This window comes from Nyctereutes procyonoides, unplaced genomic scaffold (genome assembly GCF_905146905.1).
Source record: "Nyctereutes procyonoides isolate TBG_1078 unplaced genomic scaffold, NYPRO_anot_genome, whole genome shotgun sequence".
NCBI lineage: Eukaryota > Metazoa > Chordata > Mammalia > Carnivora > Canidae > Nyctereutes > Nyctereutes procyonoides.
In genome coordinates, this window is record NW_026575133.1 from 48,253,137 (window position 1) to 48,280,162 (window position 27,026).

Here is a 27,026-nt window from a genome sequence, read left to right on the forward strand (position 1 = left end):
CATCTTTCTCTTTTACAAAGTGCTTTTTCAGAATTTGAGGTTTCGTTATTCAAGGTCATGGAAATGGACACCAGTTGACCTTTTCTTGTCTGCGCTCGCCTTTCTTCCCCCTCCGTGCCTTCAGGCGCCTCCCTTTTTTCCTTCTCTTCCTTCCTCTCTTATTAAGTCTTGCCTTCCTGGGACCCTCTCGACGCTTCTCCCTGCCGCCCTGGCCCCGCGCCCTCCCTCGCAGCACGCTGGTCAGCTCCCCTCGCCAGTGCGCGGACTCAGCCCCGCCCACCCGGAGCCGGAGTCACGAGGCTGCAGGAGGGGAGCCGCGAGGGGGCGGGGCGATGGGCGGGGCGTGGGCGGGGCGTGGGCGGGGCAAGGCCGAGGCCCCGCAGCGCGCATGGGCGGAGCCGGGAGCCTAGGCCACCCCGGCTATATCTGCGCCTGCGCGGCGCGCCTGCGGGGCCAGTCGGGACGGAGGAGACAAGATGGCGCTGCGGGCGATGCGGGGGATCGTGAACGGGGCCGCACCCGAGCTACCCGTGCCCACCAGTGGGCCGGTTGCGGGATCTCGGGAGCAAGCGCTGGCGGTTAGCCGGAACTACCTTTCCCAGCCTCGCCTCAGTGAGTATCAGAGAACGAGACGAATCCTGCCTTGCTCCTTACTTAGCTCAGCCTCTTGCTCCCCATTCACTTGCTTAGCGGGGGAGGGGGGTCTGCTTCTCCGCCCCCCACCCCGCCCACCCTGACCCCTTAGTCTGTCCCTAGGAGGAGATCTGAGTGTACCTCGTGTTCTCGTAAACCCGGGTGGGTCGAGGGCAGGAGCCGCGGCGAGAACTTTTTCCCGGGGTTGGTGGGCTCCCGGCCCGTGCCCCGCCCTCCCCAACTTCCCTGGGCTGGAGCCGAGAGTTGGGCCCTGGCTTCTCGTCTCCAAGGGAGGGCCGCGGCCTGGCCCCTTCAGTCTCAAGCTTCCCCTGACCTCATTTGGGTCTGTGGGGTCGAGGGAACGCCCCTTCCCATCGCCCTCCGCCGGTGTGGACCTCCAGGGATGGGCAGGAGCCCCTGCGGGGGGAGCCGGCGTAGTGCGGTCGCTGACGTGGATGGAGGCCAGGCCCGCAGCCCGAGGGAGATGTTCCGCGGAGGGGCCGCTGCGCCGGAGCACGCCTTGATAGCAGAGAAGCTACGGCTGAAAAGTACCCTGCAGGTTATCTAGTCTAACCCTCTCATTTTACAATTGGGAAGCTTAGGGTTCTGGGAGGGACGGGGGCTTGCCAGGCTTTAAACACTTAATTATTGACAGAGCAGAAACTAAAAATCTGTTTTTTGTTTTTGTTTTTTCTTTCTTTCTTTCTTTCTTTCTTTCTTTCTTTCTTTCTTTCTTTCTTTCTTTCTTTTTTTTTTTTTTTTTTTTTTATCTAGACTCCACGTTGGGCGTTGAGCCCAACCCGGGGCTTCAACCCACGACCCTGAGATCAAGGGTCACATGCTCTATGGACTGAACCAGCAGGGGCCCCTAAAATTCCATTTAATTCTCACTTTTTTTTTTTTTTTTTTTTTTTTTTTTTTTTTACCGTCGACTCTTCATTTACAGAGGAGTTCAACCTATCACAGTTAAATGCAAGGCTGTCTTGGGAAAGCCAAGCAGCTTTGCCAGTATTATTATATGCAAAACTTATCATATGCATGTTTAAATGTTGTGATTATTTAAAGAAAAAAAAAACCTACCTTAATAAATAAATCCAAAAAAAAAAAAAAAACCCTACCTTAATAAATAAGCCTTTTAAGTGGGCTCCCCAGCCGTTCTGAAAGAAACGGATTTTTATTATTAAACAATACAGTTGTGTGGCATCGGTTCTCTTTGCAGCTTCCTTAAGGAATTGGGGATGAGCCCTGGAAATAGACTCTCTTCAAAACTTGGGAAAGCTGGTGTTTCCCCAGGTGGTGAGACTATGTTTGCTCTGGTTAGTTGCCAGAATGTTGGTTTGTGGGTGGCAAACTGGTTAAAAAGAATTTCAGATGAAGGGTTTCAGTCCAGGCGCTCTCCTGTCTGACTAATCCCATCCTGATCTGTCACTGGGTCATATGACAGCACTGCAGCGTGAGGAAGAAGGAAAACACAGTTGATTCCATGGTTTGCTGAGATGTGATTTTTACACTGAGAATTATCTAAGAGAATGCCTCCTGGAGGCTTATATAAGCTGAAGTGAATGTTTCAGGAACATGAACAGATGTTGCATTCTTACATAGATTTTGACAATAAATTGATAACTAACAATTCGTATTTGCTTTTATGAATTGCATTTGCGTGCTTTGCCTTTCTTTGGGTTGAATAGATAGACGTTAGTGGTGCTTCTAGGAGATGATGGTAAGGGTGCAGTAGCCACTTCCCGTATAATTATTCATTCTGTGTCAATTCAGAGAGTATCAACTGAAGTAATACAATTGTTTATAAGTAGTACTCTATGATTGTTAACCCTTAAGAGAAGTGAGTTTGGTTTTTCAGCATTCTTTGCGCGTTTAGCCGGTGGCTAAAGAATTCCAGATGAGATTGCTCCTGACAGAGTTGTTGCAATACAATGTTTCATACTGAAAGTCAGGAATCCTTTTCGTATCCTCAGTGCCTAGTACAGCGCTTGACACATAGAAGGTGTCTTGTAATTGTTTTATCACTTGCCTTTAAACCCCTTGTTCTAATAATTTAGTCTATTCTTAATGTGGATGGAATCATTGCTTCTGAGTAAATATTGTTTAACCTCAATTTTTCTAAAGATTGATTATACCATCTTAGGTGGTACGTTATTGTAGTTATTTAATGTGAGCTTTTGAATGAAGGAATGGGACTAATAATATTGGCAGTACCACTGTACAAATTGGATCCTGTTTTAAAACAACTTCATGATTATAGTCTGTTAACAAGAAATGGAAAATGAGATCCACAGGCTTAAAATAATCTTGAGCACTTTAGTTGAATTTCTAAGTTTACAAGGAAAGAAAACTTAATTGTGGTTTAAACTTTGAGCAAAATTCAGTAATACATATAGAACTTTTAGACACTGAACATTTTGAATTAGATAATCTTGAGACCTTAGATCAGAACTAACCTTAGGTTTTTTATTTCATGAAGCAGAGATAGCCTTAGTAAAAAAGTCAAGTAAATCGTAAGGCCTCCTTTTTCTAGAACCTCTCCCTCATTGCCCACCTGTCAGGGTGTGGGTCTGTGCTGTTCTTGTGCAATAGAAGATGATTGCTTGGGGTTTTTGTTTTGCTAATAAGGTGGAGGCTAGAGCACTGGATCTCTTCTTGTGCAATGACTGCCTAATTTTCTCTTTGAAAATTTCACAATCATTAAGTGGTGTTTCTAGTGTTGAACAATCTCATATCCTACAGGAGGAAGAGGATGTCATCTGATAAAACATGTGCTTCTTAAAACCTTTGTAAATTTTGGTTTTGAAATATTAGTCCATAAATATTTATTGCCTTCTTGATCAGAATCAAAGATGTAACTTTTTGGTTGTAAAATGTGTTCACATGTAAAGTAAATATGTATCGTCAGAAGTTCTGAATATTCCTTGCAGACCTAACTTCGTACTCATTTGGAAATTTTCATAATGAAGAATGGTCATTATTTTGGTAAATAGAAATGTTTGTATAATTTGTGAATGGGTTTTGACTTTTTAGAAGAGCAGCTTAATGTCTTTGACTGCCTTACTTGAAACTGTTCTCTCTGCTTTGGGCTGTTAATGGTAATGGTGAGAAAGTCCATATCAATATTGTCGAGAGTTAAAAAGTAGTGTTTGATATCATTTTCTCTTCTTGTATTTTTTTAAATAGTTTTATTATCATGAAAAAGAGCTATAGTTGCTATATAAACTGTCTTCTAGTACCTGTTTGTAATACAAATGTTAGGAACTGTGTCATCTATATTTTTAATTATATTGTAAACTAAGTTCAGAACTATTATAAGGTCATAGATTAGCAACCTTAGAATTGGGGGTGGGGGGTGGGGGAGAAGCCAAACAAACAAAAACCAGTTTTAAGTCTGGTTCTCCTATTTAGTAACAGATTTCTCAGAGCCTTAGTGTAGAGTGGTGTATCAGCCTTGCCTACCTCCCAGCAGTTTGTGAAGCTGAAATGAGGTAATCTGTCTGAAGATATTCTGTGTGAAGTGTAAAGCACTCCTCAGATGTAAAATTTGGTGATATTTTTTATTTAGTTTGAATTATAACATTGGCTCAGTTTGTGTTTTGTCAGTTTAATTTAAATCAAGTGTGTTGCTTAAGTTCTGATTTGTATCTGAAGTAGTTCCCTTGCATTTTCCATGCTTTGCAGTGAGGGGAAGCTGCTGAAGTAAGCATCTCCATTAGGTTCTCCCTTTTCTGCTTAAAAACTTCCAGCGACTATATTACCATTAAAGAAACATTGTTTAGCAGTAGTGACAAAATGTAGACACAAGAGAAATACTGTCCAGTGCATTAGTTTTTTTTTTTTTCATAGCTAAAGTTGCAGACTCATGAAATTAATCTTGAGTGGTATAGCTACGTAACTCTTGCAAATAATTACAAGAGTGTACCAGGCTACAAAAAACAACCAGTGCAGTTTTGGAATTTGAGCTGTAGTACAGAGTTAAAAGAACAAGTGACTTTGGAGCCAGACTATGTAAGTTCAGGTCCTTGGGCAAGTTGATTTCTGAGAGTCATTTTTCTCTTCTAAAACTTGGAATATTAGTTAACTCATAGATCTGTTATGGAGATTAAGTGAGAATTCCTAACAAATACTTATTAAATATATATTAGTGGTGTAGGTATTAATCAGTTAATTTGGATGATTATTTATAGGCTTTTTAAGGGCTGTATACATTGCTGCAAATTTAGAGACTGCTTTTGATTGAAGTAGAATCTTCTGTAATAGGAGTCAGGTTGATTCATTGTTTCCAGCAAAGACAATGACTAGTTTTTCTCTTGGTCATGCTTTTGCTTGTGACTGGCAAAACTTCATAATTTAAATGAGCTTGAATTTAAACATGAGATTCTGAAGCATCTTTGTTGTAGAGGTTAAAGTTCAAAGGAGGTGCAAATCATGGTGGAAAAAGTAGAGAGAATTCTCAGAACCTGAAGGGTTTTGTTGGTTAGATTTTATTCAAGACAATTAATTGCCTCTAAATCTCAAAAGTAGATCCTCTCCCCAACCCCACCAGCCCACACCCTACTCTTATCCCTGACTGTTTAAGTGAAGGTTTTGAGATGTTGTTTCTATATTTTTAAAAACTAGGTTCTAGGGATCCCTGGGTGGCGCAGTGGTTTGGCGCCTGCCTTTGGCCCAGGGCGCGATCCTGGAGACCCGGGATCGAATCCCACATCGGGCTCCCGGTGCATGGAGCCTGCTTCTCCCTCTGCCTATGTCTCTGCGCCTCTCTCTCTCTCTCTCTCTCTCTCTGTGACTATCATAAATAAATAAAAATTAAAAAAAAAAAACTAGGTTCTAAGAAAGTATGTTTCAAATGTAGCTCCCTTTGCATTTCTATATAGCAATTTTAGAAAGTCATTTAAAAACTGAATGCTTGAACACACTAAAAATGAGAACAACAAATAAATTTTTTTAGAGGTGGGAATTATTTTCAAGAGTATTAGATTATTTTCATGCAGTGGGAAGGACTTTCATAAAAGTAAATGTAACAGCTTAGATTTTTCTATAATTTAAAGGGAACAAATGATTAATTCTTTTACAGTACCATACATTCAAGTACTTTTTAAATTTGTGACTTGCCTTTTATTATCTAGGTTAAAAAATAATTTGGGAGCCTCTGTTGAGATATTTACAATTACAGATATTCAAGCAAATATTTGGTATTAAGTTTAAATGTCCTATGAGTGTGAATAACAAGTGTGTGCCCTGATACTGCTTTCCTCCTCCCTGCATTCGTACCAGGGCACTTGCTTCCTGGATGGAGAAATGGTTTTTAAGTTCGTAAGCCCCCTGAGTGGACAGATGGTTATAGTAAATGGTTTCCTCATTCTCGGGAGTCTACACTTGTGCCAGAAATCTCTATCCCAAGACCTCATAAGAAATCAAACAAGTGAAAAATTCTCAATTAGTTGACAGATTTTCATCACCTATTCAAAGCCTTCTAGTAAGTTTTCTTTAGACATTTACTTTTTTTAGCGGTTCTGATTATGAAGTGTGGTTAATTCTGATGTTGTTAGATTGTCTCCTGAGTGTTCTGTTTTATACCTGATTCCCATTATATTTGATTGACATGTTTGTAGGTGTAGAATTGCAGGATAGCTACCTCCTTTCTAAAATGAAGGATTTGGGTAGTTCCTTATAGACTAATAGATAAGTTATTGCTAGAGAGTAATTTGCAGTGAAAATAGAAGCCTCTGAACTGACAGTAACACTTTTTTTTTTTTTTAAAGGATCTTGTTTGACCTCTGGTGTTTCATTCTGTTGTCACTCCCCTCTCCTAAAGCTCTTTTCCCTGTGGTTTTTATGACCTCATTTAATGATCGCTTTTTATCTCACAGATGACATTTTCTCAGATTTCGACATTTTCTCAGATTTCCTTTGTGAGTTCTGTCACTTATGCTTAAAGTTTTTGAGGCTTTCCTTTCCCTTACCTACTTTGCTAAGTGTCACCTCTAAAGCATCTCCTTTTCTCTTCTAGGTAAGAACTGTTAGGATTTTGCTCTGCTCCACAAACCCTCTATACCACTGTTAAACAGACCTTAACTCTATCCCCCTTCTCCATATAAAACTGGGAACTCTTAAAATAACTCTGCCCCTCTGTGCCTCCTTTGTTTTTGTATCCTGGGTCCTTAGACTGACTGACATATGGTAAGAATGCATAATGCTTTGGTTGGATGAGGGTAGATGGTGAAAAGGTGTACAGGTACAGGCATGCTTTATAAATTCAATAAAAAAAATTTGTATCTGTTTTCTCTGTTTTATAATAGGTGCAGTAGAGAGAGGAGCTTTTTGGTAATACTGCAGAGATAATTGGAGGTTGTTGTCCTGTTTGACTAAAGCTGATTCTTCTGTTTCTTTCCAGCATACAAGACAGTATCAGGAGTCAATGGTCCACTAGTGATCTTAGATCATGTTAAGGTAATACCACTATGATTATCATTTCACCATTTATGTAGTTAAAAACATGGCACTAAGTCCTTTAAATTTTATGTTAATGATTCTTAACCCACTCTTTAGTCTGAATGTCAGTGCTATATAGGAGATGAGTTTTGAAAGTCAGAAGACTGTATTCCAGTAGTGGATATGCAAATTTAAAAAAAATTTGAGGGGGGTGTCAGTTGTACTTCATAGATTTATTGAGGAAAAACAATAATAATCTGTGAGTGTGTTTTATAACTTTTAGGTTATTATATAGCTATGTGGCATCTTATGGCTCTTGTCACAGACTGCCATGAGTTTTAATTATTTCTTAATAGTATTTGTCCTTTTTACTAATTTTTTTTCTTTTTACTAAATTTTAAGGTCTTTGAGTGAATGAACAATTACTTTTATCTTTGAGGGCCTGACACTGGTATTTAAATAACAAATAAACAAGAAGAAATTATCTCAACAGTAACTAAAAACCTAACGCAAAGAACAGTTTTTACTTAGTTTGTTGTAAGGATCCTTAGTTATATGTTGGCTTTTTAGCCTCACCTATACATAAGAATTATAAACACTATTGCTGTTATCATAGATTACAGACCATAATTGAATACCCTAGGAAAAGCCTCCTACCTGAGCTCTATGATCAAAATATCTTCAGGAAAAAATAGTTTATATAGTATGCTCTCTAGAACAGTAATTCTATACTGATTAGTGTTGGAGTGCGTTAGGGGGAAAGGCACACAATTATTAGTTTGTTGAGAAAAGTAATGATGGAAGTATGTTTGAGATGTGACTCCTCTGGAAGCAGAAAATAAATTGAAAAACATTTCTAAAAAGAAAGGGCAAAGTGCATTGTCGCTTCAGTTTTATCACTTTTATATTTCTGTGTATCACAAGGTATCTATACAGGGGCATCCGTGTGGCTCAGTGGTTGAGCGTCTGCCTTTGACTCAGGTTGTGATCCTGGGGTCCCAGGATCGAGTCCCCCATCGGGTTCCCCATAGGGAACCCACCTTTCCCTCTGCCTATGTTTCTGCCTTCCTCTCTGTGCCTCTCATGAATAAATAAAATCTTTAAAACAAAACAAAACAAAAACCCCCACGAGGTACCTATGCAAATTAACCTCAGGATTAAACAGAACAAATTTATCTCCTGACCACAGTCTCCAACTAGTCTACAATTTGATTCAAAGTCTTAATATAGTGCAATTTGTGCAAGATTTAGGCAGGTGTACATTAATGTTTTGTGAAAGAGAAGATCCTACACTTTTAATTTTGAGGGAAAAATAGGAAGCTTTCTTTGTTTTTTGTTTTTTTAATCCTTCTCCTTTTTTTCCTACAATCTTTATTAGATAACATTTTTGGTTCATATTTTAAAAACATGAAACTTTTTTGTTAGTATGTTATTGAAAACAAAAATATTCCCCACTTTCAACAAGCGTCCACTTTCAACATCACTGTCACCATGACTGCCAAGATGCTTGTCCTGCTAACGGGCAAAGAAGGTGTCCACGGTGGTATGATCAACAAGAAATGTTATGAAATGGCTTCCCACCTGCGGTGTTCCCAGTACTGACCTCGTCCGTCCCCGCCCCCTACCACTCCCCACTACTTTTGCACCCCTCTCCTCCCCAGACACACACGTACACCATTTTTATTTTTTGGGCTATTACCGCACACCTCTTATTGCTGCCAAAACCACATGGGCTGGGGGCTGGGGCTGGATGGACAGACACCTCCCCCTACCCAAACCCCTCCTGTGTGTGGTTGGAAAACTTTTTTGTTTTTTGGGTTTTTTTTTCTGAATAAAAAAGATTCTACTAAAAAAACAAAACAAAACAGAACAAAAACCTCACTGGGACAACCACCCATCACTGGGCATCAGATGCCTGAATGGCAGGTACCCGGTCAGTGTTACTGATTAAGGGTTGACTTCAAACGACGTCTAAACCATATTTTGGAGACCTCAGCTCCAGCACTTTCCTGGATGTGGGGAAGTACAGCCCTGCTTCTTCACAGCACCGGGCAGAAATCTTAAAGATTTTGTTTATTTGAGAGAGAAGAGAAAGAGCACGAGCAGGGGGATGGGCAGAGAGAGAAGGACAAGCAGACTCCCTGCTTAGTCTGACACAGGCTAAATTCCTGGATCCTGAGATCTGGATCTTAGCTGAAGTCAAACTGAGCCTCACACGTGCCCCCCAGATATTCATGTTTCAATTATGTTAAACACTTAGAATAGAAGATAATGGTGAACAATGGACTCTCCCCCAGTGGAACATCATGTAGTGGAGAAGCAAATATAATGCAGATAAACACATCTAATAAGCAAGTGCTATGAAGGCTAAGTGTGGGATGCTGTGAGAATAGTGAGAAGGACTTTAGAAAACATTTTGAGGAAATAATTTTAAGAGTGCTTAAAAAGTTTCGTTGAATGTTTGCTTAGAGTACAGCTCTAGCTGAGGAAAACTCACAAATAAATTACATATAGTTGTAGGAATGGCTTTATAACACCAGATTTAGAGTGGCTTTGTTTTTGACTTAAAAGATCAAGGAGTAGATAATCTTTCACAAATTATGTCAGAGTAGAAGACCGAGACTGCTACTGAATTCATGTTATAAAGTTGGTGTATCTTTGCTTTCCAAAGCAAAGGGTGTACTAGAAAAGAAAGACAATTATCCTCACTTAGAGACACAAATTCCAAAATTCTTAGTAAAAGTACAGCCATATATTGGAGTTAAGCAAAAATAACTGTAAAAAAAAAATCACTGGAATTATGACAAATAGAATTAGTAATACAAAAGCTTGTGGTCTTCTTGATAAAAATAGTGTCTGATAAAGTTACTCATTTCTTTAAAAAAGAAAAGATCTTTTGGAAATACGGAGTAGAATATACTTAACCTCTTACAAGATATCCAGCCATAACCTATAGCAAACAACATACTTAAGGAGAGACTCTGGTTAACGTTCTCCTTTAAATCATCAGTAAGATGAGGATGTCTGGTTGTCACCACCACTGTCCATCTTTGTATTTGGAACCAAATAAAGGTGTTAGGAGGGAAAAGGGCCAGCTGTCATCATATCTTGGTCTTAAAATTAACGAAAATCCAAGGCATTCAGTGGGCAAACTATTAGAAACAATGGTATAATACAGAGTTGTTGGACACAGTCAGTCTACGAGAAATCAGGAGTGTTGTGTATACCGTAACTCATTATTTATAGAAAACCATAAAACTTTGTTGAAAGGCATAAAGGAAGACTTAAAATAATTGGAGATTCCTTCATGAATGAAAAGACTGAGTGGTAAATATATTGATTCCACTAGGCAACAGAATCAGTTAGGGATAAAGTAATTAAGATTAAAGATGTGGTGCAGGTATAAGCAGTTGTATCACTGGAGCAAAATTAAGCACCCTGAAACCGGGTCTTGTCACGCTGGATATTTGACTTGGTAAATGGTAAAAGCAGCATTACAAGTCAATGGGGGACATGTTGTGCTGCTTAGCAAATAATATCGGGGTGATTGACTTTCTATGTGAGAAAGAATGAAAATGAGAAAAATAAAATTGCATACCACAAACAAAGCCAATTGGATTAAAGGCCTAAACCTGAAGAACCTATTAGAAGACAAAACTGAAGACCATTTGTATGAATTTAGATTAGAAGGTTTTCCTAAACAAGGCACAAAAGGCACAAATCATAAAGGAAGACAAGTCATTTTATTACATAAAAGGTTTTGAAACTTTTGTATGATGAGATACCATAAACAAAATTAAAAGACAAGAAACGGTGGAAGCACATATTTTACAAAAAGGATTAATATCCAGAATCTATAAAACTCCTACACATTAAAGAAAAAGCAGATCCACTTGAAAAGTGAATAAGAGATATAAGCCAGTCGTAGGTAATGAAGTTTGAATTGTCAAACAGCATGAAAAGCTGTTCAGTATTAGGAAAAATAGGAAAATCCAAGTTGAATAGATGCTATTTTTTTTTATTTTATCAAAGTGGCAGAAATTAAAGTTTAATAATACAAGATTGGCATCAATGTGAGGAAAAGATGATTTTGTATACTGCTCAGGAAACTGTAAATACAGTTCCTTTGCAGAGTAATTTGAAAATTTAAAGAACGGGCATAGCCTTTATGTAGCCCACCACATGGTAACCAGATACCTTAGGGAAAACCCATATGGCATGAGGAGCCACATGTTAGAATGCTCTCGTAGCATGTTTGTATAGTGTAAATTTGGAACAACCTTGAACTCCATTGGTAGAGGACAATTAAATAAAATGTGTCATTTGATTTCAACTACATTTGTTTTGTATACCCATTTATTCACCCTAGCATCTCCACAATCAAAAGTTTCACAGTGGTGCACCATATTTTAATTGAGAGGTATTTACCTTCATATCACTCAAAGTAGTGATGTACTTTTCAACAGATTATGTTGAAAAAAATGAGGTAAATATTACCATACATAACAGAATCTATAAAATGCCAAGTGAAGAAAATGAAAAGTTGCAGGATGATATATTTAGTATGTTGCCATTTACATAAATAGAACACTAAAATCTATTTTTGAAAACCTTTTAGTATTTTAAAATACTAAAAGTGGAAGAGGAATATATATTTGGTTAGGAGAATTTGAGGGGTGAGCATTTATCTTATGATAGCAATTATTGTATTTTTAATTGGCATTTTATTGCCTCCCCACAAAGTATACAGGTGAGTATACAAACGGCCCAGAAGCAAACATCAGTTCTGAGTAGTGGGAGCATGGTTATTGTTAAGTTTTATGCCTTTTCTTTAGTCTCAGAGTTTAAAACATATACATGGGAGAAAAATGTAATTGCTCTATTTTTAGGGAGCTTTCTCTGGACCTTATGCTGTGTTTACCATTTTATGTGCCAGTGTTTAAGTATTTTAAAGATGTTACCTGAGGATGTTATAGACTCTTAGTATATATCTGTGTGGTTTGGGGGGGTGGGGGAGCATATAGAGTAATATGGGGAGTTTTAAAATATTGGTTATTGATCTTTTATATTTTCCTGTATAGTTTCCCAGATATGCTGAGATTGTCCACTTGACATTACCAGATGGCACGAAGAGAAGTGGGCAAGTTCTAGAAGTTAGTGGTTCCAAAGCAGTGGTTCAGGTAAGTATCACTTTCAAAACCTGGCCAGTTGAACAAAAATATAAGGAACACCTCTTACCTTTTTTAGAGATCGTAGCGTAAGTCTGTCTTTAGAGACTGATTACTGGCTGTGGGGAGAAAATATTTTTTCTCGTCTTGCCTAATGTTGGCTACCTGTATCCATTCTAGCCCAACAGCTCCACTGCCACTGGCGAATAACCTTTTTTTTTTTTTTTTAAATGGTTAAAACAAAGCAGATAATCACATGGAAGGAGAGAGATGAAAGGCAGAATTTATAGGTTATGGGATGAAAACAAAACAAGATCCGAGTCTGTTTCCTTAAGTTGTCTCTTATAATACCTAGTTTTTAATGTTACGAATTATAGGAAATACCAGTTTTCTCAAATACGTATTCCCCTAAAAAGTGATCTAGAGCAAGGGTCAGCAGATTTTTGTAAAAGGCTAGATAATAAATTTTTTAGGCTTTGTGAGGCCACTTAAGGTCTTTGATGCATATTCTTCTTCCTTTTCCTTTTTTGTTTTTTTAAACCCTTTAAAAATGTGAAAACATTTTGATGTTTGATGGAGGTGGACTAGAGTCATGATCCTTGGTCTATAGGTTGGCAATTTGGTTCATCACCATGGACATCTCTTTTGTTCATTATATTGAAAATAGTATCCTTTTATGTATTTTTATATGGGCTGTTGAACAGACAAATAATATTTAAGTACTTACAGTCTAAATTCCTTTTGCCCTTCTGATTACTTGTCTTTCTCAATAGGTATTTGAGGGAACATCAGGTATAGATGCCAAGAAAACGTCCTGTGAGTTTACTGGGGATATTCTCCGAACACCAGTGTCTGAGGATATGCTTGGTAAATGGATGTTATTATGCATTCTGAGCAGAGATCTGTTTTCTTTTAAACGTAATTCCATGGGATGTTTCTTAAAAATTACACCTATTTGAATCATAGTCCATTCTGTCCTGTTACTGTTTCACAGGTCGGGTCTTCAATGGATCAGGAAAACCCATCGATAGAGGTCCTGTTGTACTGGCTGAAGACTTCCTTGACATCATGGGTAGGATGAATAAATGGGTTTCTGTTTTTTGAAGAAAATAGCTTCTGTTTTATATCTTTGTCAAATAGTGATTTTTGTGATATTTTAAGTAGATGACCAATATAGTCCATATTAATTGCTCTAATGTTTAATAAATTTGTTTTCTAGAAATCATCTTAAAATTTTATATAAAATATTTTAAGATATTATAAAGTATTGTGTATCTGAAATGTAGATAGTTTTCAAATGTAAATGGCTTCTAAATTAGGATTTTTCTCTTATTTGCATACTTTAATTTTAGGAATTTATTCTGCTACCATGTGTTTTGTGAGTCTACAAAAGACTATTGGAAAATTTCTTAAACTTTCAGATTTTAAAAAATAATTGACTTTCTAAGAGAAGAAAGAAAATCTTAATGTCTTAATTTTCTCTTTTGGAAATGCATTAGGCCAGCCAATCAATCCTCAGTGTCGAATCTACCCAGAGGAGATGATTCAGACTGGCATTTCAGCCATAGATGGCATGAACAGTATTGCTCGGGGGCAGAAAATTCCAATCTTCTCTGCTGCTGGCTTACCACACAATGAGGTGAGAGCTAGGTAGGCTCTGTTTGGTGTGAAATTTAACAAGGGAGAATTTCTAAATGCTTCATTTATTAGTAAGAAGCCAAATAAAAGGTTTTCAGCAATACTCACTTGTACTTAATACCCATTTCAATAATACTCAATGTTACTGTTTATATAATCAAATTAAATTGAATCTTTATCCATGCCTGATATCTATATTCTTGCTTACTCTTACAAATCTTTACAAAAATACAAAATAGCTTTTTTTGGGTAAAGTCCTTTAGAACATTATTTCATATATGTAATTGCAATTCCAAAAAGTTTGGGATAAAAGTTATTTTGATGTAGAAATGTTATTTTAGAGCTCAACTCAGTTCTTTTGTACTTTCTCATCAGATTGCAGCTCAGATCTGTCGCCAGGCTGGTTTGGTAAAGAAGTCCAAAGATGTGGTGGACTACAGTGAGGAAAATTTTGCAATTGTATTTGCTGCTATGGGTGTAAGTATTTTTTTTTGTTTTAGCGTAACAAATAAGATTGTTTATTTTATTAGAACAGTGTAGAAAACAAAACACACATACTTGGATTTATTTCTAGGCAGAGGAGTTACAACTTGGCATTTTGGGTAAACTCAGGATTAAAATTTAACATTGACTACAAAATTTAAGAATAATTTTCTTTATGTCCAAAGCAGGCTTTTTACTCTGTTGGCTTTTGTTTTTGAAATTTTGGAGGTTCTTGAGATTTCAAAAGAAGGAACAGTGTAGATCCATAGATGAGCTTTCCTCAGAAATACTGGGAATTTTTCTTCTCCCAGCACTGATAAACTCATTGCTATTTAGGTAAACATGGAAACTGCCCGGTTCTTCAAATCTGACTTTGAAGAAAATGGCTCAATGGACAATGTCTGCCTCTTTTTGAACTTGGCTAATGACCCAACGTAAGTAAATAGAGCTATTTCTTTCTGTTCACTCAGGCTTCAGATAAAAAATGGTACTTAAGGCAAGGAAAGTAAAATGTTACAGTGAAAGCAACATGGGGCTAGGAGTGGGAGAGCTGTGTTTAATTAAATAATTAAATTAATTAAAGCTCTATGTCTTGCTGGTTACTTGGCTTTTGACGAATCACGTAGGCTCTGAAGTTCAGTTTTCTCTTTCAGAAAATATGACGAATAATACTTGTCTCATATAGTTATTGTACTTCTTAAATGAGAGAATACATGTAAGTTATCTAGTACCCAGACCATATTCAATAAATGATTCTTTTCCTTCTCTCTAGTTCTTGGCTGAGAACTAGCCACTCTTGTTTTTTCCCCTCCCTTCCTCTCTGTTTCTCTCTCAGTTTTGAGAGGGCTATAATTTTTTTTAAAAAAGATTTTATTTATTCATGAGAGACCTGCAGAGAGAGAGAGAGGCAGAGACACAGGCAGAGGGAGAAGCAGGCTCCTTGCAGGGAGCCCGATGTAAGACTAGATCCCGGGTCTCCAGGATCACTCCCTGGGCCGAAGGCAGGCGCTAAACCGCTGAGCCACCCAGGGATCCCGAGAGGGATATAATTTGAGTAATTATGGACCCATTTCTAAAATAATATAATTTTGTAGCATTAAGTAATTCTTATGAAAATATATAATATATGACTGCTTACTTCTAAAGTAATAATTGCTTTCTTATTTATTAAAATAAATTTATTTACTTAAAACTTAAACATATTTAAGTTTCCCAGAATTTATTTAAAACTTTGAAGAGAGGGCAGCCCAGGTGACTCAGCAGTTTAGCACCGCCTTCAGCCCAGGGTGTGATCCTGGAGACCCGGGATTGAGTCCCACATTGGGCTCCCTGCATGGAACCTGGTTCTCCCTCTGCTTGTGTCTCTGCCTCTCTCTCTCTCTCTCTCTCTCTCTCTCTCTCTATGTGTCTCTAATGAATAAATAAATAAAATCTTATAAATAAATAAAATAAAATAAAGTAAAATAAAATAAAATAAACTTTGAAGGGAAACTATAATTTCCAGAATCATGTTGTTTTGTCTTTGGCCTTTTTATTGTAATAACAAAGGACTTAATGTTCCATTTCAGTATTGAGCGAATTATCACTCCTCGCTTGGCTCTAACTACAGCTGAATTTCTGGCCTATCAGTGTGAGAAACATGTATTGGTTATCCTAACAGATATGAGTTCTTATGCAGAAGCACTTCGAGAGGTAACTTTTTTCTCAAAATGGATTACTTTTTAGAGTTATCGTGTCTCTTTAGTTTTCATTTTTTTTTAATCATGTTTTTTTAAATTCACTCATATATTAGTAGAATACCTTAATTAATTGAGAAGGAAAACTGTCAACTTAGTTGAAATGATTATGAGATTTAAATCATTAGCCTAGTCATACTGTCACATCTCTATGCATTTAAGAATTTATTCTAAAAAAAAAAAAATTTATTCTAAAAGGGAATGAATGATGCAAGCTATTTGTTCAGTTACTCTCCCAGGATGTTCTTTGTCCAAATTGTCAATTTTTAACCCTCTTCAGAATTTCATTTTTAATAATGTTAGTATTTGAATAAATGAAGAGCATACTCTAACAGCACCCTGTTTAGAACTTTTTCCTTTAGAAAACTTGGTGTTTATTTAGGTGTTAAGATTCTAGCAGTTACACCCAGAAGTTTGGAGTGTTCATTATAATACAAGTTATTGAAATTGTGATTAAGTTACTCTTTTAAACATGTGAAAAGGGGAAAAAAGACTTTGAAGAGACCTGCTACATAAAAATGTAGCTTCTTAAAAGTCCCTGAGATCTATCACCATATCTTACTCTGTTGCAGTGCTTTTCTAGTAAAGGACTTTTTTTCCTTCCATCACAGACCAATAATTTTCTAAAGTAGGATTAAAATGAGTTAGTAGAAAAGGGCATGTTTTAAAGAAGATACACAACTTATAAGCCTGGTTTTTTTTTTTTTTTTAACTAATTTCAACAGACAAAATTATTCTTAGATTGCCATTAGAGTTTTTCAAATGCTTACCCTACTTTCTGTGTTATCTCATTGCACATTAATAAAAGCTGGCCTGCAGACCACACTTTGAGTAACACTGCTATGGCATACTCTTTTAGAGGTGCCAAAGTAGCACCTGAAAGTTGGGCTTAATGCTTTTAGGGTTTGGCTGTAATGTAATGTTCATGTCTCCAGGAGAAAGACTGTTCATAAGTATTATGTTGTGCAATGAATGGACTTCCTGGCTCTGTAATTTTGGGAAATTATTTAACTGACCCTTGGTTCCAACTGTAAATTGGGGTTAACAACATTTCCTTCCTCATTTTGGAAGGATTGTGAGGATTAAATTAAATATGTAAACTGCATCAAATGATTCCTGGTATATATTTCCTTCCCTTTTGACCTTTTTATCATTAGCTTATATTAATATGGCAAGATCCATGGCATGAAATAGATCTTTGAACTAAGAATGTTCTTCTAGTTCTAAAATAGCTTCCTTTGATTTATAAAATTGCAAGGAAATTTTTTTCTAGCAAGTTATTGAAGATTTTCATTATGGTGATAGGACTGTAGCAAAAAACTTTTGGTCCCCAGTTGTCAACGTTTTTGTTGCAGAATAATCTGAACTTGTATTGGTAAATTTTTATATCTTCTTCTAGAGACAGTATTTAAAATTAAAAGATGATGCTTCCAACTTTGTGATTGAGCATGTTCAGGCAAATGTGTTCTAAGCTTTTCTTTTCATATTCTAGTATGTGATTTTCTCCTTCTTGTCTTACTGTCAGGTTTCAGCAGCCAGGGAAGAGGTTCCTGGTCGACGAGGTTTCCCAGGTTACATGTATACAGATTTATCTACAATATATGAACGCGCTGGTCGAGTAGAAGGTAGAAATGGTTCCATTACTCAAATCCCTATTCTCACCATGCCAAATGATGGTAAGTTTTTGGTCTTTGGATTAGAGCAGACCTAATCATTGTAAAGACTTGATTCTAAGAACATCTATGTTTTTGAGTTGAAATTTTTTAATTTCTTTCCAAGTGTTTACTTAAATTCCAGCTGGTTAACATCCAGTGCGATATTAGTTTCAGGTATAGAATTTAGTGATTCATCACTAACATACAATACCTGGTGCTCATCCCTAGTGCCCTTCTTAATCCCCATCACCTATTTTACCCATCCCCCTACCCACCACCCCTCCAGTAACCCTCAGTTTCTTCTCTGTAGTTAAGAGTCTGTTTCTTCGTTTGCATTTTCCCCCTATGTTCATTTGTTGTGGAGTTGAAATTCTTTGGAGTGCTTATCCTTTGAGAATTTCTTAACTAGTGATTTGTTTCTAAATGAAAATTTTCATTTGTAAACTGCCTATAATAATCTTCCTTTTATGGATGCCTGAGTGGTTCAGTGGGTAAGCGTCCGCCTTCAGCTCAGGGCACGATCCTGGAGTCCCGGGATTGAGTCCCACATGGCACTTCCTGCCTGGAGCCTGCTTCTCCCTCTGCCTATGTCTCTGCCTCTCTCTCTTTGTGTGTCTCATGAATAAATAAATAAAATCTTAAAAAATAATAATAATCTTCCCTTTATGGAAGAAGAAAAACAATTTTCTTTGTAATTAGAATTTTCAGTTTTCATTTATTAGGTTACTGTTGAATGTCTGCTATTTGTGTGACACTGATCTAGATATGAGGAAATTTTTTTTTTAATTCAGTCTCTATTTAACATAAGTTAATTTAGTTGGATATTTTTATGTACATGCACCAATAAATTAAGGTAGCTTAAGTATCAGATGAAGAGCACAAATAGTAAATGCCACCAAGACTTTAGGGACAGAGTGATCACCAGAGGCTGATTGAAAATGACTCTGTTTTACAATTTTGTATGTGAAAGCACACGCTGCAGTGCCTATTTGAGTGTATGCTTGGAGATGAAACCAGTCAGTATTCCTCTTCTGTTCTCCTTTTTTGTCCTTATCTCAGTGTTTAGAAAGCACTTTTACAAGGCATTTTCAGAAACAATAATAACATTATAATTGAGCACTGTTTACATTGCAAGTATTAACCTCATTTGATCCTCGTAGCAGCTTTCAGGTAAATGCTGTACTCTGAGGCACAGGGAGGTTAAAGTAATCTATTGAGGTTAAGAAGTGATAGCTTTAGAACCCAGGCAGTCTGATTTGGTAATTCACACTACACTGTCTCTGAGATAAACATTATTTGTTCCAAGAAAGTACCTAAGAAATTACTTTATGTAATTTAACCAACTTAGGAACATCTTGCTTTATAGAACTTTTTTAGTGCTGACCGCATAGTGGAATTTTGTTCATCTAACATTCCTATATTTTCCATATTGAAATGGTGTGTATCCATCTGAAATAGCTTATGAACTAAGAATGTTTTTTCAACATATATTAAATTGGCAATCCTCTGCTGGGGAACTTTGTGTTTAAAATGGAGTTCTATTTATATTTTGGGGAGAAATAACTAGGAGAAATGGTACTTTTTCTGAAAGCTGTATTACCTTATGTGCTAATACGTATGTAACTGTGCTGCAGCTCTGTAAGTAATACCATCCAATATGATAACCACTAGCTACATTTGGCTGTTTAAATTCTAAAGTTCACTAAAATTAGAGGAAATTTGAAATAAAGTTTTTTGTTTACGTTAACAACATTTCAAGTGCTCAGTAGCCACATTTGTCTGGTGGCTTAACATATTAGCACAGATACAGCACTTTTCTTTTATCACAGAAAATTATTTTAAAGAGCACCATTTTATGTAATGCTGTAGGTAATGCACACTCACTTCCTGTGGATTTGTTTGTATGCCATGGACACTGAGACTAATGTCAGATGTCTTCTCTGGTAGATATCACTCACCCCATCCCTGACCTGACTGGATATATTACCGAGGGGCAGATCTACGTGGACAGGCAACTACACAACAGACAGGTGTGTGACATTTCAGCAGTACTATGAAGCTTAAACATTGGCTCTCCAGTCATCCTTAGGGATTAGTGACTTTGACTTCACTCCTAGGAATTATTTTTTTAGAAAATAATAACTTATTTCTCATGTAATTGTCATCTCTATATACCAAAATCCTGTTGTAAGAGTAGCAGTATTAAGAATTAAGTTTCCACTTTTCTGTACTGTGCCTTAAAATGGAGTCAGTGGTCTCAAAGAACTTTTATGGGTCTTCTCTTCCATAGTAATATCTACCAACCTTATTAATACAAAAAAATACATTTTTAATTTTTTTACTGATGTATAATTAACATTATATTAGCTTTACCTGTACAAAGTAATGACTTGATATTGATATATATTGCAAAATGATCACTGTAAGTCCAGTTAACATCCCTCAGTACACATAATTACAAAGTGCATTTTCCTTAAAATGAGAACTTTAGGGCAGCCCTGGTCGCGCAGCGGTGTGGCGCCGCCTGCAGCCTGGGGTGTGATCCTGCAGACCCGGGATCGAGTCCCACGTCGGGCTCCCTGCGTGGAGCCTGCTTCTCCCTCTGCCTGTGTCTCTGCCTCTCTTTCTCTCTCTGTGTCTATGAATAAATAAATAAAGTCTTTAAAAAAAAAGAGAGAGAACTTTACCTAGCACTCTCAGATACATAATATAGTATTATGCATACTATAGACCTTATGCTCTGGATTACATCTTTATGACATTTCATTTTGTAATTGGAAATTTGTACATTTTGACCCCTTTCACCCATTTTGCCCAGCCCTTGTCTCAGGCAGCTACTTGTCTGCTCTCTCTATCCATAAGCTCACGGGTTTTTTTAGGTTCCACATATAAGTGAGATCATAATAGTACTTATCTTTTTCTGTCTGACTAATATCATTTAGCATAATCCCCTCAAGGCCTATCCATGTCGTTAAATGACAAGATTTTTTTTTTTAATGACTGAATAATCAAAAAAAGATTGATGGTTCTGTAACAGATGCCAACTTCTATTAGCTTTTAGGTGGAATTATTTACTGTTAATCTTTTTATTTGGTATGTCATCATTATGAGTTAGAGCTCAGAAGGCTGTTTAGATTTGATGCTATAGGCAAATGTTAAAAATCTAGTGAAAATCTACTGAAAAAAAATATCATATTGCTTTTTGTAGACTTCATTTTTTGAGTTTGATTCTTAAATACTATGCCATAAAGTCTCACTTCATTTTCTTACTAGCAAAAGATATTAGAACCCCTCTAGGAAACATCAGTTTTATATAATTTAAGGGATAATAATGAGTTTCAAAATGTTTCTGGTAATTCTTGAGTTTGTTCTTAAATGTATTTTTTCCCGTATGTTCTATGCAAGATTTACCCACCTATTAATGTGCTGCCCTCATTATCACGGTTAATGAAATCTGCTATTGGAGAAGGTATGACCAGAAAGGATCATGCTGATGTATCTAACCAGCTGGTAGGTATATCCTTTTAAGGATGGTGCTTAAAGAAAAGAATACCTTTTGTAGTCCATTCTTTCTGCTGTCTTATATCTCTTCTCTTTCTCCCATATCACTGTACTTATTCCCCTTCCAAGTAGAATTTTAGTATAGGTTACATGTAGAATATATAATCATTCAATAGAATCAAGCAAGCAGTCATCTTTTTTTTATAAGGATAGATGCTGATAAGCAAGATTAAAATATGCTTGAAACCCACATCTAATGCTGTACGAGTAGTTTGTAAAATAAAAAATAAAACAAAAACAAGCCATAAGGCCATTTTAACCATAATAATTAGAATAGTCCTGAAAATCTTCTCTAATTTTGTACTTTAGAAATGAAGCAGTGACTAGAACACTAAGGGATACATACAGCTTTATATATTCTATGAAATCCTTGGTTTCTCTGATTGTTTGAGAGTGTACACCAAGCATAAATAAAAAAGGATACTTTTGAAATGTTCAACCTTACTCATACCATGGATATTTTTCTTGACCTTCAAGTAGATTTCTCTGTGGTATGAGTTCTGACTTTCAAGTGCTCTATAAAATGGAAGCTGATTGACATATTGAGGAAGTATATTTTTTAGAGAGTGTTAGTAATGCCCATGGACTACATGCCTGAAGATTCCTTTCTCAATGAGACTACTTAATAATAAAATCTTTCTGATACTTTCATATGAACTTTATGTGAATTGTGTTTGTAAATGTGAAATTCCGTTTGTGGTCTCTTGTGAAGAAGATAGCTACAGATACTCTTAATATATAGCCCGGATTATTGTTAACATTTATAAAATCTTATCTGCATTCATATAAATATTTTTTTCTCTTTAGTATGCTTGTTATGCTATTGGTAAGGATGTACAAGCCATGAAAGCCGTAGTTGGAGAAGAAGCTCTTACCTCAGATGATCTTCTTTACTTGGAATTTCTGCAGAAGTTTGAGCGGAACTTCATTGCTCAGGGTAAGATGACTATTTTCTTACAAACACAAACAAGCTCATGTATAGTTTTGAAGACTTCTTTCCCACATTTGCATTGGTTTCTACATGATTTTCTTTCTGATTAGAGAAGAGGGTTCTTCAACTCATGTCTTCTTGCACTTAGCTCTCTGGCGCCCTCCTCTCTGCCTCCAACTTCATAGTCTGTTTAGCTTCCATCTGAATTTTTCCCTTCCTTACACTTGGCTGCCTTCTCTGCCACCTCCGTTGCTGGTTCTCTTTCCTCCTTACCTCTCTGCAGTGACCTCCTCTTGCTTTGGGAAGTTGGGGCTTTTCAGATCAGCTTATTTTCATCTCCTTTTCTGATTTTGTATCTTCCTGTTCCTTCATTGTTTGTGTTCTCAAAGGCCTAGCTCCCTGTTCTTTCTGTGCTTCCTCCTCCTCTCCAGCTTTGACTTTTTCCCTATGCTGGTGACTGAATTGCTGTGTGTGATACCCTCTTTCTGAAGTTCTAATCACACACGGCCAACTAGGATACCTTTGTTCATGGTGCCATCTCTTCAGGCTCAGAGTGGTCAGAACCCAAAGTTTTTTGGTTTTGTTTTTTAAGCTGGCCACCTGGCTAGTGATTCCCTTTTCATTTTGTCTACCTCCTGCATGAACATTATCCTACCTAGCCCAAGCTCAATAATTGGGCATTATTCATAACTTTATTCCTTTAATTCCCAGTGATCAAATATTTACTGATTTCTGTTTTTCTTATTTAAAATATCCTGTTCCGGTTTCACTTCTATTACTGAACCTTAGTCCAGTGTTTCTCAAATTTTAATATGCTTTTGAATCAACTGGGGAGCTTGTTAAGTTGCAGATTCTGATTGAGTAGATCTGGATAGGGCCAGAGATCCTGTTTCTAGACAAGTTTCCCATGTGATGCGGAAAGCTGCTGATCTCTGACCACACTTTGAGTCTTAAGACCTACTCCAAACCCTTGTCCCATCATCCTGGTTGTTAGTGCCAGCTTTTTCCTCATTTTTCCTGATTAAATTTATTATTGATTCTATTGCAGGCCCCTATACTGAAAAGACTGTAATGATTTTCATTACATAGCACATGTATAGTTTTCAAAGCTGTTTGGTCTCTCCCTTCCCACTAGTTCTGACCTTACTGGTACTCAACACAGATGTGTTAACTTTGGAATAATGCATCACACTACACTCTTATATTTATTTGATGCATGTTTTATTAACACTGAACCCCACAAAATATGTATAATTTTTTTAATGGAAAACTATAATACCTTAAAAAGATAAAAATTGAAATTCTTCTGGTAGAGAAAAGAACCCAGAATTTCAGGCGCTGATTCCTTGGTTAAGAAATTAAATTTATTTGCAGAATAATGATGACTCTGCTATTAAGAATAGCTAGTAACAACTTTGAAAACAGCTGACCTATTCAAAGTGTTCAGATGGCAGTCATCCTCTGTTCCTGGAAAACTGCCTTTTTCAATCCATAGACAAAACGCTGGGTCTAGTTTTCATTACTCCAGGTATTTAGAATCCTACCCAGTTGTCCACAGAGTTGTCCCCCACACACTAGATGGCCTGCTGCCTCTAGCTTGTAGGCCTTGCCCTTTACTCTGATTTCTTTTTTTTTTTTTTTTTATTTATTTATGATAGTCACAGAGAGAGAGAGAGGCAGAGACACAGGCAGAGGGAGAAGCAGGCCCCATGCACCGGAAGCCCGATGTGGGATTCGATCCCGGGTCTCCAGGATCGCGCCCTGGGCCAAAGGCAGGCGCCAAACCGCTGCGCCACCCAGGGATCCCTTTACTCTGATTTCTAATGGTACTGACTCTTTGAACCCTCGCCTACGCATTTGGTTGCATCCAGTGTTAGGAGACCTAACTGCTTGTCTCTTTCTTTCTTTCTTTCTTTTTTTTTTTTTTTTTTTAATACTTTATGCCTATAGCAGTCATACGTGGAATAAATATTAACACTGATAAGTTGCAAGTAGTTTGCCTTTATTCATTCAATTTCAATTTTTTCTAAGGTCCTTATGAAAACCGCACTGTCTATGAAACTTTGGACATTGGCTGGCAACTACTCCGAATCTTCCCCAAAGAAATGCTGAAGAGGATCCCTCAGAGCACGCTGAGTGAATTTTACCCTCGAGACTCTGCAAAGCATTAGCTGCTACTTCATCGCTGGCTCGATACACTTGTGAAATACTGGTTCTGTTTTCTTTATTCCTTTTGCACTCCCCATCCCCCCATCTTTGTGTTGGAGTTTACCTTGTTACCCTGTAATTAAAAACAAAGAATAGGTAACATATTGTGCCAGTGTTGCAATGTTTTAAACTTCTAACAGACTTTAAAATATCCCCTGTTCAGAAAACCTGGATCATCAGTGCTTTTTTAAAAGTAGCTGCAGGGATGGAGGTACAGTTTTCCTATGGATGTGTGTGTTTGTACATAGTGGTGTAGTTAGTTGCCTAATAATGTCTTCATTATATGGTCTCCTCGACCTTACCTCTCAGCCCCCTCAAGAGTTATCATTGTCTGAAGTTATAATGCTTTGATCTCCCAAGTTAGAGCTAGGATCAGGTCTGAAAGAAGCCTCCTCTCTGTAGAGCCAAGAGCCTCTTCCCTGAGCATTTGGGTTTTGGATTGTTGCTGTGCCCATAGGTCTGTGCTGCTACTCTAAGCAGATGGTTTTTACTGTCCACCTGCTCTTTCCTATTTAATGACTAGATTAGAAAAGGAGTTTCCTTTTTCTCTTTAGTCCTTATGAGTTGGGACTCCTGTGTCTTACTGTTCTCCCTCCCTCTGAGTAACACAGAATCCTGCAGCTTTTGCACAGCTGGCATTGATCTGATAGTAGTGAGATGCCTTGTCTTAATGATCCGTACTGTGTTTCCCTGCAGAGGAATCATAATTAAAATAACTAATAGAACTGTTGCTTCGAAAGAGTTGGGGTACAATAAAAGAAGAAAGAAAAACCCATATCCATTCTACATTCTGACATGTTAACAGTGGTTTAAGTTTCTAAAGTGTTTACCAGATGCTGAGGGCAAGGTGGGGAGGAGAAAGCTCTTCTGTGAATGGATATTTTAAACTCTGTTAGCAGCCTCTGGAAGATCCCCTATTTGGTCCTGTTTTCTGACCCATCTCTACCTTTTCAGGGTAATCTTTGTGGCACAAGTGATAGCATTTAAAAGCTTTAGCCTTTTAATTCTCGCTCCTTGCTGTGAGCCCTGAGCTGTCTTCTATGCACTTTGGCTATGTCTACTGTTTGGTCTCTTTGTGTTCCTTGTTACTTGGTGCAATAGCAACTTCTTTGTGCATTCCATCTTTCCAGTTGTGTAAAGTTCTTCACTTTTTTCTCTGAGGGTGCAGGGGGTGGGGGGAGTCAGCATGATTATATTTTAATGTAGAAAATGTGACATCTGGATATAAAATGAAAATAAATGTTAAATTAAATGGAAGTTACCTAAAGTGACTCTGTATCTTCTAATCAGAAAAGCAGTATCAACAAATGGATATATAATATATAATAATGTACCTCTTTGATTTACAGTTTTGAACATCATGACCAGAGTTGTGAACTGTCCTCTATGTTATAGGGAAATGGCCCAGTTTTTATATCCTGTCTTAGGCTGCCCTTTCTATCCTTTCACACGCTTTCCACAGTAATAGATCTTCCAGCATGGTGTATTTTTTAAAAAAGATTTATTTATTTATGATAGACATAGAGAGAGAGAGGCAGAGACACAGGAGGAGGGAGAAGCAGGCTCCATGCCGGGAGCCTGACGTGGGACTCGATCCCGGGACTCCAGGATCGCGCCCTGGGCCAAAGGCACTCGTTAAACCGCTGAGCCACCCAGGGATCCCCAGTGTGGTGTATTTTGATCCAAGCTTGAGAGTTACTGCAGGTGTTGTATAGCATTCTTTGTTTCAGATCTATCTGCAATAAATGATAGAGGATGATAAACAGTAAATGAAATACATATTAAAGCAAGCCAAAACTTGCTTCAAATAAAATCTTAAATAGATGTCCAGAATATTAAGAAAACATGCTGGTTAAGGACCAGGGTGTGGCATCATGGAGGCCTTCCATTTTTCTCCCCTCTTCAAGGCAACTTTTAGGAGATACAGAGGAAGAGGCTCAATCAGGCAAGAACTAGGTAGACCTGTGTTCTAATTCGGGTTCTGCCAGTAACTGTAGGACCTTGTTTACTCTTCTGACAAATTTGAGTCTGTTTGCTTGTGTTTCTTTGAGGGTTATTATAAGGACCATAGATACTGTGTATAAATGACTAGACAGTGCTCGAACCATAATTGGCACTCATAGTAGGCTACTTTTATTAACAAACTTTTATTAAGGCAGATTTGACTTAATATTCTTACATAATATAACTTAGGACTTGGTAGCGCTCTTAGTTATTTTTTAGTGGAAACATTTTCTTTTTTTTCTTTTTTAAGATTTTATTTATTTATTCATGAGAGACAGAGAGAGACAGGCAGAGGGAGAAGCAGGCTGCCAGTGGGGAGTCTGTAGTGGGACTCAATCCCGGGACACCAGGATCACGACCTGAGCCAAAGGCAGACGCTTAACCGCTGAGCCACCCATGCATCCCAAGTGGAAACATTTTCTTGATGTACCTTTTTATATCAGTGATAAGACCAAATGAAAGGACCAGTTAAAATGAGGCTTTAAAATGGATTCTCACTGTGATTATGTCATTTAATAAAGGAAATATTTCAGTCAGCTTAAAATACCTGGGAAGAGAAAAAGTATCTTCA

The 27,026-nt window shown here is 37.5% G+C and overlaps 1 protein-coding gene across 1 annotated transcript; it reads left to right on the forward strand.

Moving 5' to 3' along the window:
• Positions 1 to 439: 439 nt before the first annotated feature.
• ATP6V1B2 (ATPase H+ transporting V1 subunit B2) lies at positions 440 to 25,708 on the forward strand. Its single transcript, XM_055300282.1, has 14 exons — positions 440 to 612; positions 7,034 to 7,089; positions 12,153 to 12,251; positions 13,013 to 13,106; positions 13,234 to 13,311; positions 13,739 to 13,878; positions 14,253 to 14,354; positions 14,697 to 14,794; positions 15,929 to 16,052; positions 17,622 to 17,772; positions 19,699 to 19,781; positions 21,157 to 21,261; positions 22,120 to 22,249; positions 24,275 to 25,708. The coding sequence occupies exons 1-14, from the start codon at positions 477 to 479 to the stop codon at positions 24,412 to 24,414; spliced, it is 1,536 nt and encodes a 511-aa protein (XP_055156257.1). The 5' UTR covers positions 440 to 476; the 3' UTR covers positions 24,415 to 25,708.
• Positions 25,709 to 27,026: the final 1,318 nt, after the last annotated feature.